Here is a 14,803-nt window from a genome sequence, read left to right as displayed (position 1 = left end):
AAGTCAGTGAGATTCTTCACCGAGGAGGTGCCACAAGTGGAAGTGTGTGATAAGTGTATAAAAACGGCAGTGAGAGATATAACACCGAGGACAGACACTCGTGACATATGGCATTTCTGGTTCTGGGAAAAAGTATACACGAACAAAAATCCCAGAATCGTACCATGAGCAGATGTTGAGCAGATTCTTGTGAAGCACGAGGCGAACATTTCACCTGAAACCAGCTCAACGATCAATAGAGCGTTGGTTAGTTTACTGGACGATGACACTATGTGAGATGAATTGAGAAGGTTTAGTGCATGAAACGATTGCTTCAGAATAGGGATACAGTCATTGGAAGGTGAAATCGATCATCGGAAAAGAACATTTGTTCTAACCCGAAAACGACCCGGAGGAAGTGGCAGATAGATGTGTGTTCGGACCGAACACTAGAACCTCTGTGCCCAGGAAAGGAACGCGAGGAAGTCACGACGGTTGAGCGGTAAGTCTGCACAAATATCTCCCTTTCCTCATGCATTTTAATTCGCTTTTCGTATTTGGGTCAGCTAAACTTTTTTCCAATTTTACAGTACGTTCGAACGGCTGCAGCTTAGCAAGTGGAAGTAGGCTCAGTTGACGTTCCTGACTAGCGCCGATGCGGCTCTGAACGCGGTACCAAATGAAGGACCGCGAAAACTCTCGCATGCAACCTGACTGCTTGGAAAGATTACCATGAGAGCATATTGAGGCGACTACTTACTAGGAGCGTAGATAGCGGTTTAGTTTGGATCTGAAATGCACGGAAGGAGACAAAAACAACAAAAATTAAAAATTCTAACGGAGCAAGTGTAATGAATCCGTTCGCCAAAGGTAGAATAGCAAAGTCGCCGACTCAGCAAAACGACCAAGTTCAACAGTCAATGAAGCCGTAACAGCAGCAGCAGCGAGAACAACCCAAGGAGGCCAAACCAAAAAAGCTCCAAGGAAAGCTAGGGTTTCAGGTGCGCACGCCGAAATCAAGATTACCAGCAGTCTGAGTTGCCTAAAGTGGCGAAGGTGAGGCAAAAAATCGAAGAGCTCTCCAACTTTGTGAAAAGCAAGGGCAACATGCAAGGCCAGATCAGGGATCTAGTGATTAGCATCAAATCCACCGGAGCTGCAGCCGAATGCGAATAGATGGCTTTACTGGATAGAGCTGAAAACGCCGAAAAGATACTGAAGACCACGGAGCTAGCGAAAGCAGAAGCCTATGGAATGCAGAAGGGTGACCGGTATTCCCGTTCTGTGAAAAGATTAAGGGAAACACCACGAGAGGAAGAGGAACCGAAAAAAACCCAAGAAGGTCGGTGAAAGACAGCGAATCAGCCGTCAAATGAGTGAATGGCGAACCGTAGAAATGTCGAGGGAAAAACAGAAAGAAAATGATGAAAATACGAAAAACAAGGGGAGACGCTCTAGTCGTCAAAGCAAACGACGTCGTGACGTACGCTGCGATCCTTAAAAAGGGCGAGAGAGGATTCCAAGCCGTAGGAGCTGAGAGAAAACGTAGTATGATCTAGGCGTACTCAGAAAGGCGAGATGCTGTTCGAGCAGACGAAGGATCCGTTGATCAAGAGCTCGACCTATCGGGAACTCGTGCCGGAAGCGGTCGGAGGAGAAGTGAACGTGAGAGCTTTAGTTCACAATCGGTGGTCGAGTGCAGGAATCTGAACGAGATCACAACGGCAGACGAAGTGAGGAGCGCAGTAATAGAGCAATGTAACCTGTAGAAAGAGCAAATGTCAAACAGGTTGAGGAAGGCAACAGTTACAAACACAGACAGCAGCGATACGCATATTGTTAACCGCAGCCAACCAGCTTATGTCGACCGGTAAGACTAATATCGGTGTGATCGTTACGATTGGTCCCTAAAGCCGCTAAACAAACGGAGAGGTGTTTCAGGTTTCTGGGTTTCAGCCATCAGGCAAGAAACTGTAAAGGCCCGGAGAGATCTGATCTGCGCAAAAAATGTATGGAAAAGGGACACATTGCTAGACTGCATTCGTATGTAGCTATTATGCTCCCTCCGTGGACACCAGAGGAATACAATCGAGTGCTGGACACACTAACCGACTCGTTAGTCGGATGAACACCGGTTGTTATTGGGAGAGATTTTAACGCTTGGGCCGTGGATTGGGGTAGCAGGCTGACGCCATCCGCACAGTCATCACGAACGTAGAGAGTGTTGAAGCAAAGGAGAAGGGGTAATCGCTAATGCGCCGTTGTTACGATCGACGTGAACAACGCGTTCAACAGCGCCAGCTGGTTGGCTATCATCATATTCTGAGGTGTTACTTTCAGAACCGAGTACTGGTTTATGAGAAGAACATGGGACAGAGTTCGATTAGGGTCACGGCGGGAATATCTCAGGGTTCCATACTCGACCTAACGCTCTGAAATATAATGTACAACGGAGTGCTAACACTGGAACTGCGCAGGGGAGTTGAGATCGTCGGCTTTGCAGAATATGTTGTGACGACAACCGGCGAGACCCTTGAGGAGTTATGCGTTAAATGCAAGGAGACAGATCAGAGTGAACTCGTTGGCTAAGTGGCAGCAAGAGTGGGACTACGCACTCGTGACGTAGTATAGTACCTGCATCGGTTTGGACATGCTTCATCACCCCTTAGCCCGGAGTGTGTGAACGAGCAAGAGACACCGGAACACGTGGTCTTCGAATGCCCTAGGTTCGAAAAAGTCCGAAGGGGTATGCCTGGTGTGACAGTTGACAATATCGTCGAAGAGATGTGCCACGACGAGCATATTTGGGATGCTGTCAACATAGTAGTTACGAGTATACTCTCCAAGCTGCAGAGAAAATGGTGAAGGGGCCAACAAAGTAGCGCCATCAATTAGAAAGCCACCGTTAAACCATAAATCGGGTCCCGGGAGAAATTCCGCCTCCATGGAACTCTCCGCCGGTGTAAATTAGGTCCACCGTCGGGGATAAGTTGAGTGGTGCGCAACTTAGCACCGGTTTCGGACGTCAGACTCCGCCGGAATAACCGCACCGATCTCGGTACTCTACCGAGTTGCTCGTGAGTAGCCTAGATCCACCGTTGGGGATTATAGCGAGTGAGTTGTTGGGGCGCCAATGAACCGGAACCACTGTACAGACCTCAGCACCTACTGACTGGTCCGATGAGTAGGCTAGGTCAACAGCCGGGCACTAGATCAACTAGTTCGGGATGAAGCTCGGTATAGGAAAAAATCTACCGCCGGGGAATTCACAGTACGGAAAATTCACCGCCCTAAATTATCCGACTATATCTTGACAAAAATGGGAGATACGTACCTCATGAAACAGACATTGGTACCGAGAGAAATTCCGCCGTCAAGGTTCTTTCAGTCGGAGTAAGGTAAGTTCACCGCCGGGGACTATCCGAGTAGATCAGGATATGGCTGGGAGCTGAATAACTCACGGAAACAGGAGCTAAATGACTCATGGAATCAGCAGATAAACGGCTCACTCAGACGAGACTACTAAGAGGCGATATAATAGATGGAGACGAAAATCTAGAGAAGAGTCGACAGTTAAATGGCTCAAAGGTCGAGATATTGCATGGATGAAGTGAAGCTCCGAGATAGCTGTGGAAAACTCGCGAACAAAAGATCGACGACAGTACAACGAGCCCCACGAAGTAATACCTTGATGTAGTTCGGTGTGTTTTTAGTGGTTAGGCACGAAAGTGAGTCGTCAGTTGCACACAGTGCCAATACACTACAGGCCAGGCTTTTGAAGCTTTTTAAAACTTACTATATAAAAAAGAGATAAGGAAACTGTGTGTCTGCGGATGACCTTAAGGTGGTGTGCTGTCACCACTTCTATGGAACCTTGTCGCCGATGGATTGTTGAGGAACGTAATGAGTTTGGCCTTATGTATGGTTGAGCAATGGTGTCTTCATGTTGGGTTATCAGTTTATCTAAATAATACATCAATGGTGCTTTTTTCGCAACGAAGGATTATAACCGGAGTTTGTCCATTGCAGTTCTTTAACTCTGAACTGAAATTGCTATCGCAGATCAAGTTAAGTACGTTGGGGTAATTCTTGACTCAAAACTTAATTGGACATCGATTTCCGACTCAAGAAAGCTTGCATGACCTTCGGCAAATCTTGGCGACTCAAGTTTTCCTTTTTAAAACTTTCAATGTGAGAATTTCTCCTCGCGAGGAATGGCTGTCTGGTTGGATGGAGCGACAACTTGAAGAATATGTGGTTTGTTATACTGACGGGTTTTTGTTGGAGGGCCGAACTGGTGCTGGTGCCTATTGTCGTGAAATGAGATTAAACCAATCTCATTCGTTTGGTAGATACTATACCGTATTCCAAGCAGGGATCTGCGATTATGTGGGGCATGCGATCACCACTTCAACAGGGAATTTGCGGTAAAAGACTTTATTTTTGCTCCGATAGTCAGGCTGCCCAAAAAGCACTTAGTTCGGCAGATTCAAGATCGAGATTAGTAATCACATGTCGAACTCAAATCGAATAACTTAGCATTTCAAATGATATCTACCTAAGTAATACCAGAATGAGCGGGTACTCGATCATTCTGGTATTACCGGGAATGAATGGGCGAAAGAATTGGTTAGAGCGGCCGTTGAGACTGCCTTCGTTGGCTCAGAACCAGTTCTGCCACTATCGATAAGTTGGATAAAGCACAAGATCCATTCTTGGGCTGTTTCCGAACATGCCAACTATTGGTGATGCTTGCAAACTTGCGTTCGAACAAAAACATTTAATAAGTCGATACTACAAACGCTAATCCTAGGCCGCTCCGTTTCATGGTGATCAAAAGTACGTACTATCGAAGCGACCGCTTTATTAAAGCACAGGAAGTAACCATTGCCCGTTACGTCATATACAATACACGGTCCATAGAATCGTTATAATAACATTCACATTCCGCCGAACGCTGTGCGGGGCTACCTTAGGAACCATTCGATTCCTTCCTTCACATATATATTCTAGCATTACTTCCTGTGAACCGCCGAAACACAATAAGCATAGCAACTCAACAGATAGTGTTATTTGAACAGAAGCACAACAAAGCGAAAGGCCACTCCATTGGTTGGTTACACTAGTACAGTAGGCAGCGATATTAGTATTCCGATATCAAGGCGTGTTTGTGTCTGTGTAAAATATGCAACTAGCGCTGGTGTATGTGTGCGAGTTTATGCGTAGGTAAGTATGAGTATTGCGACATTCTCACGGGAGCGCATCACATGATCATGGCGCCAGTTTTTCTCGCCGATAACAGGGACAGAGATCATTATTCGGAGCAATCTGTTCCCGCAATGGAGTGGGCTTGTGCCGAACGAAAAACGGGCCGCGCAGCTAGATTAGATAGATCATTGCTAAACAACATAGTGAATGGGGTTATTAACGTTTGCCTTTATACATAAGCTCTACTAAATGATGATACACAAATGGGCTTTTTATTCATCGCATGTTCAATATTAGATTACTAGATTCAAACAGAAGAAATGTAACTTAAGGTGCTAGGGTGAAATGAAGAGAAGAAAAACAACATTAGTTACAAGAATCTCTGTTTGAATTTTGTAGCGGTAATACTCGCTCCGGGCAAATAGAAACAAATATTAACATCATTACATTTCTCGAGAGAGAAAAACTTCAAGAACAAATTAAGTACATATCTATTAATATCGTTTGGCAGATCAAGAACACGTGTGAAACAAAAAAAAATAACTCAAAAAACGAAAACAAATTGAATTATTAAACCACAGGTTTAGAAATCATCAAAGTGTGCATCAGAATGATAAACAAAACGCCTCATACCAAAATCAGTTTCTGTGGGTAGACCGGTTTTTGGGGAACCGCGAACCTGTTTTTTTCGTTTGTTTGTTGTAGCTTTGTTCTACTCTTGTTTTTCTTGTACCACGTTGATATATACTACAGCAAGAACGCGAACCGTTGTGTGCTAAAAGTCGTTGAGAAGTCGTTGTCCACGAGCGTTGTATTTAGTTGGATTGTTTCCACTGTTCCTCCGGTTTGTGATTTGTCGTTCTGAGCGCACCCCGCGAACACATGCCCGGTACCGTGTGTGGTGTGTCATAAGATCGATTATTTAACTTTCTATTGCTAAATTTGGCGGTCGCGGTGCAAACTTTTTTGGCTTCTGAATTTTATGACAGTTCATAGGTGATAGTTTTAGTTAAGTTAGCTACTTTAACCATTCTCTATTATAAGATATTTAAAATGGTTTCACTATATCAGTCCTCTAAATTCTAATAGTATGGTTGGCGATCAAATTTACTAATAAACTAACCAGAAATGCTTGAATCGAACTAACGCAATATTTAATCGACTGTAATCTCCAGGCGATGAATCGACCTCGGGTGCGTGTGTGTGTCTGCGGGTGCGACAGAAGTCCTTTTTTTTGTTCTACTACTAGTACTAGTGCAGCAACAACATCTACTACTATTACTATTGTTTGTTGTGCAGTTGATTTTGCGCCGATGTCGTTAGTTTGGACACTACCCGCGTGAGGGCGCGGTTCTCCGCGCGTAGACGTTCGTTCTCGGTTTTGAATTTTTGCAGCAACTGCGTACGGGTTGCAGTTGTGTTGCGGACGATGCGATGTAACGTTAGGATAAATAGTACGTTCGATACGTTTGTTTTTGTTGATAGCAAGATTGGATTAAAAGAAATGTCACAGTCGATTTCGCCGAGAGGAATAAAAGAGAGAATATTGGGGAATTGTACAAGACAAAACTTGCATTAATAAAGATATGTTGTTCCAATGGGTGAAATGGAGCGTTTTGTACAAGAAATGGATGAGAGTAGTACTAGATATGAGACATTTTCAAATGTCTGAAGGGTAAGTTAAGGTTCTAGTAATATTACACGCTTCGATTGATCTATATGCCAAAAAAGTACCTAGATGTATTTTCGAACCTTCGTATGAGTTTTCAATCAAACCACAATTACGTCTTATTACTTTACTTATTATTTTACAAATATGTTCGATATTAGTTTTATTGAAATCTCATTCCAATTCATTTTGACGATACTGATTACGACGAACATTGCACGAAACTAAATAGCCATGACAGTTTCTAACAACTTCTTATCATGCCTAAATCGATTCATATTTTCTGGTTATTGACAATTTTGAGCATCTACTATTTTATCATCACAACACTAAACCTTAACTTTCATTCAGATACATCTAAAAGGATAGCGAAGAATGTGTGGTTGCTGTGACTTAGAAGAGAAGAGTCTGAGGAAACATTAGTTTCGATGTAGGTAGATGTTAAGATATAATGAGTAATGTAAGATATTAATCCTTTAAAACACGAACCAAAAAAGTTACAAAGAAAAGCAAGAAGTGCCGCCTTACTGATTGATATGTTTCGTATATGTAAACTAGAGAACATCTGAGTAAAAAAAATAGCGAAGAGTAATTTTTGGATCAAAACAAACTTTTTAAAGTGTGCCATGAATTGCCAAAAATACTGTTCTTCTCTCTGCCGTTCTTTATCTCTGAGTGTTTCTTGTATAGTAATGATTGTGTGTTTTGTTTGATGTAATTGTATCGGTATAATGTTAAGTCAATATAGTTAGAAGCAGTAAGCAATAAAGCCTTTCCTTTCTGAAAGGTCACTAATTGTGGTCTGTTGTTCTTGTTTCTAGTGTTAAAAAAATGAAAAACCAGGTTTCAAAAACTATATCCAGCACACGCATAAGCGCCAACAAAAACTCGAAAAAAAATAACAATAAAAACATAAAGATTACTTTATAACTTAATCGGGTTAAATGTGTTTATTACGTGAAATCAGGTCAAAATGAACCCATTTGAGGTGGGGATGGTTTTGTTCTGGTTTTGTTTGGTTGCTTGTTTATTTTTTGAGTAGATGAAAGCGGTCACGTGGGAGGAATCTCATTTTTCGCGCCATCGAAGAAAAATGAGATACTTTCCAAATAATAATTAGTGTAGATGACAGCACAACGAGAACCGAAACTAAGATGTGTGCGAAGTTGTTTGTCCAACGGCTGACAACTCTAGCGCATCGTGGCATGGACACGCGGTATGATTTATTAAGCCGTTAGGGGGGGACTTTAGGCGAGACTGTTGTATGTATGTATAGTGGAGAAGAGTGTAGTTTTCGGAAACGGCGAGTAGGAAGGCGGCTTGTGAAACGTGATAGGGTGTGAATAGAGAAAATGAAAATAAACACTGTTCTAAACGGCAGTCGCGATTGTGAGGGTGTACGGTTAATTACCTTGAGCTCCTCCTCCATTTCCGACATTTTCCGTTCCATCGCTCGTCTTTCCCGCTTTTCCAGCTCCGACAGCGAGTTGTTCTTGGTGGTCTGTAAGAGGGTGAATTTGATTAATGTTTTATTTAGGTCTAACAACGTTTATTTCTTATTTCTGATATTGATTGATATCACGAAAGGAATATCTTAAAAACTACAAGGCAGTGAGCGTCGTTTTGAAAAATTTGTCCAACTATGAATTTCTACCGTATCAAGCGAGATGATGTTTTCATATTGAGACCGGCGTAGCATTCAGTTGAAACTTTCACGATTGCATTAAATTTTAATAAAGGTACGTACTGAGAAAAATTATGCTTTGCTGCAGAACTCGACCCAGCGTCATCTCATTCCCGCGCATGGTAATCGTTGCACCACCGAGAAATTGCAATGACAGTTGCTTTGCTATTAAAACAATTCAGCCGCTGATTTTGTCAGCTTTTTAAGGACGATTCAGACGATACATCAGCTTCCGTCAACGTGAACGGAACGTCACCGTTCCGTCAGGATAAGTTACATGCAGTTAAATGGAGGCATTCACACACAACATCAACGGCACGGAACGTTTTGACGTACGGCATGTGTGAACGGACGCAAGAGAAAAGTATTTAACTTATCCTGACGGAACGGTGACGTTCCGTTGACGTTGACGGAAGCTGATGTATCGTCTGAATCGCGCTTTAGACCCTCTTTCGTCAGACTCACATGAAAATCCGTTTGCTGGGCACTAACAGAAGAGCCAAATCAATTTAGAGTAAATCCTTTCCTGCGCATATTTTTATTATCTTAATAATGCAAAATATGTAAAAATAAAAATATCAGTTGTTTCAAAATTTTATCCTGGAAGACTGTATTTATTATCGCATCATATTAACGCGACGCGAATACAATTATAAACTAATTACACGAACTTGGGTCGTGTTATTAAATACGCGTGTTGCTGAATGAAACATATAATATCGTCATAGAAAATCCTCCCGATTTCCCCAGGGTCGTCTTAATACCACTCGGGGCCCCAGGGCACTACTGAACGAAGGGGCCCCTATAGTTGAACAGAATTCTTCATGATGCGTTTAAGGCTATTTTCCTAAACAATGCGCTCGGCTATGTATAACTGCGTGAATATTGCAACATCTACTATATATGTCAAAAGATGCCAATCTTCATTGATAGATGGACGAACATTACTAGTTTAGAAATCTACCGCTGAAGTATTAGACTATTTGAAACATTAAAAACGAACAAAATATGGCAACAATTCATATTTATCTATTTTGATTTTGTTGGCTCATACTTTCTTCAAATTTTTGGGGTTTCCCAACTCTTAATGCTATCCTCGAAAATATTGTGCCACAAGTCTTTATAAGAACAACGCAGAATAACCATATTTAGTTAAAATACAGTTTAACGTATAATGTTCATATTCTGTAAATTTGGCGAAATAAAGTTTGAGAAGTTTAGTGAATTTTCTTTCATAAATTAACATAAACAAACTTTTGAAAATTTAGCTCACACATCACATGAATCCTAAGTGATCCAATCGCAAACGCAACAAAAGACTCGTGGCAGTGAACGCCACAGTTTCGAGAGTGCCTGATATTTACTGCCATTGGTCAGGATCTTTTTGGTCTGGCAAGCAATCTACAGTTGCGGCAAACGCGGTCAGATCTATGTCATAACCAGGGTTATGAACCAGGACAAGTAACTTGCCACAAAGAGTGCCTTCACAAACATCGACTAGATAGGCAAGACTGTGGTTTTCAAGTGTTTTGGCCTGATTTGACATCGTGCGTTATTTAAAATCAGCTTTAAATTGTATAGAGTAATTTAAATAAATTTTCTGCCCAAAGACTGCAATACGACAAACTGACCGGAACTTCAGTAAACCGAAAGATTCTGGGCAATTACGAAGCAGCGATCAAAAATCCGATTCTGCTAAGAATGAAATGAAAATTTAATGAAAGTAGAAGATAGCTGGGAGGGAAGTTACAGATATTACTGTGTAAAAGTTTATGAGTACCACTCAAAACTGTTTTTAAATATTACATATCACAAACTGAATCTTTTTCCTAAGTTGGATAACGAATTAATTTTTGGTCACGGTTTCTACGTAGTGCAATAATTTCGTGGACAACCTTTGGTTGTAAAACTAAAAAATATCTAATACACACGATATAAACTACCTCAATACCACCCAGTTTTACGCGTTTTACTTCGGACTGAGCTAAATGAAATCAGAAGTACATGTACCGAGGATTCGTTTGTCTGTACCATGCTTTATAATGGGGCTGATATAACACTATGATAATCTAAGAAAACAATATTTGTCATTGTCATTTCTCAGCCCACACCCTGGCAGACGTTCATCCGCCCATCTAGACTCTGTCAAGATGAGGACCTACAAAGCCTAACTGTTCGTATGTGCTAGTCCGTATAGCACACCAGTTTCTTCCACAAGCAGGCGCCGGCTGTTAACCAGTCCCACAAGTTTCAGATACATTACATAGAGGATAGTTGGAGACAGAAAATGAAAATATAGTAAAGAGATTTTGGTTTGCTGAAACGAGACAAGAAAAGCAAAATAATTATGATTAGTTTTTTTTTTTGTCGGGCAGATGGGACTGCAGCTTAACGTAACGTTCTCTATTTTGTCTGGTCCAATATATCCTGCTCCTAACAACGCGTGCTAAGTCGTCAGTGATGCAATTAAAACTTCGCATTGATTCCGCTTCTATTTTCTTCCTGATCTCCTCATGGGTCCCCTAGGTCGGAAGCGGATCAATCGACTGTTAAGTAAATTAGAGATCGCAGTCAGCCGTGATGTCCGCGAATTTCATACATACATACAAACTATTTGGCGCAAGTTCAGAGCGTGTAACGCCGTTTTGCATTGAATCCGCTTCTGTCTCTTCCTAATCTCTTTTGTCTGCTAGGTCCGAAACAGATCAATCGACTATTAACTGAAACGGTAAACATACTAGCAGTATTAGTCCTTACTCGCGAATACTTTTCCTTCAACTATGCTGTTTCTTCTCTATCTTATAACATAACTCGATTATCCCTGTTCTAGTCAATATACATATTCATTACATTATGGACCAGGCAAACCCTTTATTTTTCTATTATTATTATCCTGAGTAGCTATACCAGTGAAGGTATTTTAGGATTTCGCAAAAAGAATCTCTGCCAATAAAGGCATAAGAAATATTTATCCACTATTAACCATAAACCGAATGTCCGCCTGGTTCGACTCGAATAGACCACACCGACCCGAAAGGGTTGCTTATCATTTCTGAGAGCCGGTGTGCTTGGTCGAGTTTAGTAATCATAAGAACAAGTCCTGAATAATTAACTATCTCTTAGGTGCCAGTCCTGCACTCCTTTCCTGAACTAGCCTCATACTCACGATCAAAAGAGTCGACAACTAGTAGGATCCACATGTCCCCCACCCAAGCGAATTGATCAACTTGCAAGTAGGAGCACATATCTACCAACCAGCCAAGAAGACTTCCGAATCAATGAGAATGGACCATGCCAGTCGAAGGCCACAGGCCCAGCGCCATCTCGTACAGTGTCATTGTCATTTCTCAAGATGAGAACCTACAAAGCCTAACTGTTCGTATGTGCTAGTCCGTATAGATTTTGGTTTGCTGAAACGAAACAAGAAAAGCAAAACAATTGTGATTAGTGTCGTAGCTATAATAAATAAATAAACGATTTCTCCTCTGTTGTTGGTTTCCCTGTTCGCAGTCCTCCCTCCTGTTCCTGATCTGTTTGGGCCACTGGTTTTCCGTTTCCTTGGCCGTCCCGCTCTCCCGCACACATCGTAGCAGGAGAAACAAATGAAAAGACAAAACAAAACAAAATGAAAATAAATGGAAGTCTGCTATCTGTGCCTAAATTGATGTTGCTTCTCAGTTTTGCACGACCCAGGGGGGACTTGGCCTTGATCCCAATGCTCTGTCACCGATGTTACGTGATATTCGTTATGGAATATTCTTTGTTTGGGGGCCATTCATAAACAATGTTGTACGTTTTTTATCCCTGATCCGCTGATATGTCTAAAATTCATTTTTAGTTTTTTTATCTCGTTACGTGACGCTCTTCCCTATTGTCAATATCCAACATCATTTATGAATGGTCCCCTGTTGATATATTTAGAGCAGACAATCCAATGAGAAATAGGATTGACAGGATTTTAGTGCGCTCTTGGCACCTTGTGTCACATCTTCTATACCAAAGCATGCGATGTGATGACCGGAAGATTAGAGAAGCAACTCCTCCCCTTCCCCCCATGATAATCTAAGAAAACAATATGTCAATAAAACTCAACTATTAAAATTATGCATTGTTGACGATTTCTTTAAACGAATCTATCAATTTTTATTGATTTCTATTTTCAGCAGTACAATCTTCCTGAAGTGATGAAACTGGATATAATGTGGCTTCAGTAAAGCTATATTTCGTCTTTCAATAAACATTCCACTTTGCGCACAGGATGCTTTGAAATTCCGAATCCCTTTCAGAAGATTTAGAATCAGGATGATTTTTCTTCTAGCCGCGTTTCTTGCTGCAGGATAAGGAATAACAATTCTTTGGTTTGTCGAGTATATGTCGCCGTGTTTGTTTACCTTTGTTATGTTTATCTTTGCGTTTCACATTAATCTGGTTTTGCCGAAACTGAAATCAGCAGCTGAAGAATATTCTACTTGTGATCGGTATAGTAATCCAAGAATGCTCATCGCAATATGTTTTGAAACAAAGATTGGCCCGCTTTCTTCTTTTGAAGTATCCATGTCGCCAGTAGTGCAGATAGTTAGTATGATTTTATGTACCTATTCTCACCGCGAGGCCCCTAAAATTCCGGGGCCACTAGTCTGGGCCCAGTGTGCCCATGCGTAAAAACTATACTGGATTTTCCCACCGACAAAATCGGTTTGCGTCGGCATCGGTAGATTCCCGCACCGACTCTTATGGGAGTTTAACATGAACGTCTGCCGACGCGAGAACCGATTAAATATGGCCGACGAAATTTATTGAAATCGGTCAATTTCAACCAATTAAATCGTTTAGTTGGTAGATTAACCGTTGTGTGTCCAACCAAAAAACACCTTAACCAGGCCGACGAGGGTATCCGGGTACCCACAAATTGAAATGCTCATAACTATGACTTTCTTTAACCGATTTGGACACTTTCAGATGTTTTGGATTCAGGAACGTCCACTAAAATTGAACCGGATGAATGTATCTGGTTCCTGGTAATCCGGATTTTCCGGAGCAATGTTCCAATACTAGGGCATGATTTGAAAATTTTTATGATATTCTAGCAATATGAGTATCAAAACTCTTCAAGTTGTCTCGGAAGTCTGTTATTCATTGTTATGGGAACCTGCTCCGGAATGTCCGTTCCGAGATCAAATCACCAAATGGTCCCAAAACCAGAAGATACAACCTGCTGACGCAATTCCAAGAATTCTGATATTCATATTGCCACTATTCCATAGAAATTCACAAATAGTTTTCCAATACTGGAATATGCGGGAAATCCAGATTCCCGGGAACCGAATGGATTAACCCGATTCATTTTTACCAAGCCTGAAAGTGGATGAGTTCCTGAACCCAAAACACTCAAAAGTGTTGAAATCGGTTGAAAATTCCCTTGGTTATTGGCATTTCAGTTTTGTGGGCACCCGGGGGGTACCCTCGTCGGCCTGTTACTTAGTAAAAAAAATCAGGAGCTCCTCATCACTCCCTCTTACTATATCAATATTATTAACCCAAAAGCTTGACGCAATGAAGTAGGGTAGTAGTAAGATGTCACAAAGCTTCAATTCCCAGCTATGGATAAAACATTGGGATTTCGTTAGTTGAAACCTAAAAAGGTACCCGGGTACCCTGTCGGACAAAACTAAAACCAGATTTACACAGATTAAATCTGGCGATTAATATGTTGATGAAAATTGTTCACCGACGAAATCCAACTTAGGCGACGCGGAAGCACCCGATTTCGTCGGTCGACTGGGAAAATTATCAACTGTCAACTGTTTCTATGGGGACATTCTGATAGGACTGTGGCGACATCTGATAGTGATAACATAACTGTCACTAGAGAGCCTGTTGTGTAGAGAGGGGTGACGGTTATACATTTGTCAACAGTCAACATATCCCCACTCAACAAAGGTGGTACCGATCGAGACACTGTGGCGGTCTTCTGTTCCCAGAAGAGTGGCGTAGCTCTGGCACTGGCGTTAGTGGCCCACTAGTTACTGACGCTAAATCAGGTGATGTTACAGACGTAGACGAAGATGGGGATGCTGATGGCGATAGTATAAACGATACTGCGGACGATGGCGATCCATCGAACAACGATTCCGCAGGCTGCCCTGATAACAGCTGCATAGGGCATGCCGATTGTAGATGATGTTGACGATGTTGTTTTTTTTACTACGTAACAAGCCGACGACGGTACCAGGGTACATACAAAACTGAAATGCCAATAACTA

General features: G+C 41.8%; 1 protein-coding gene across 13 annotated transcripts in view; it reads right to left on the bottom strand.

Annotated features, from left to right (window-relative positions):
- LOC131690789 (protein phosphatase 1 regulatory subunit 12A) overlaps nucleotides 1–14,803 on the bottom strand; it is a 247,265-nt gene that overhangs the window by 3,914 nt on the left and 228,548 nt on the right. For 12 of the 13 annotated variants that reach the window (XM_058976803.1, XM_058976800.1, XM_058976799.1 and 9 more), the window contains 2 exons: nucleotides 8,268–8,357; nucleotides 5,821–6,585 (listed from right to left, as the gene is read on the bottom strand). In XM_058976803.1, coding sequence (XP_058832786.1) covers nucleotides 6,469–6,585; nucleotides 8,268–8,357 — 207 coding nt within the window. In that variant the 3' untranslated portion in view covers nucleotides 5,821–6,468. The remainder of the gene's footprint in view (nucleotides 1–5,820; nucleotides 6,586–8,267; nucleotides 8,358–14,803) is intronic. The other variant, XM_058976804.1, reaches the window with a different exon arrangement.

Source organism: Topomyia yanbarensis, chromosome 3 (assembly GCF_030247195.1).
Source record: "Topomyia yanbarensis strain Yona2022 chromosome 3, ASM3024719v1, whole genome shotgun sequence".
In the NCBI taxonomy this organism is placed as follows: domain Eukaryota; kingdom Metazoa; phylum Arthropoda; class Insecta; order Diptera; family Culicidae; genus Topomyia; species Topomyia yanbarensis.
The sequence above is the reverse complement of the archived record's forward strand: the minus strand, read 5'-3'. Positions and strand labels throughout refer to the sequence as shown.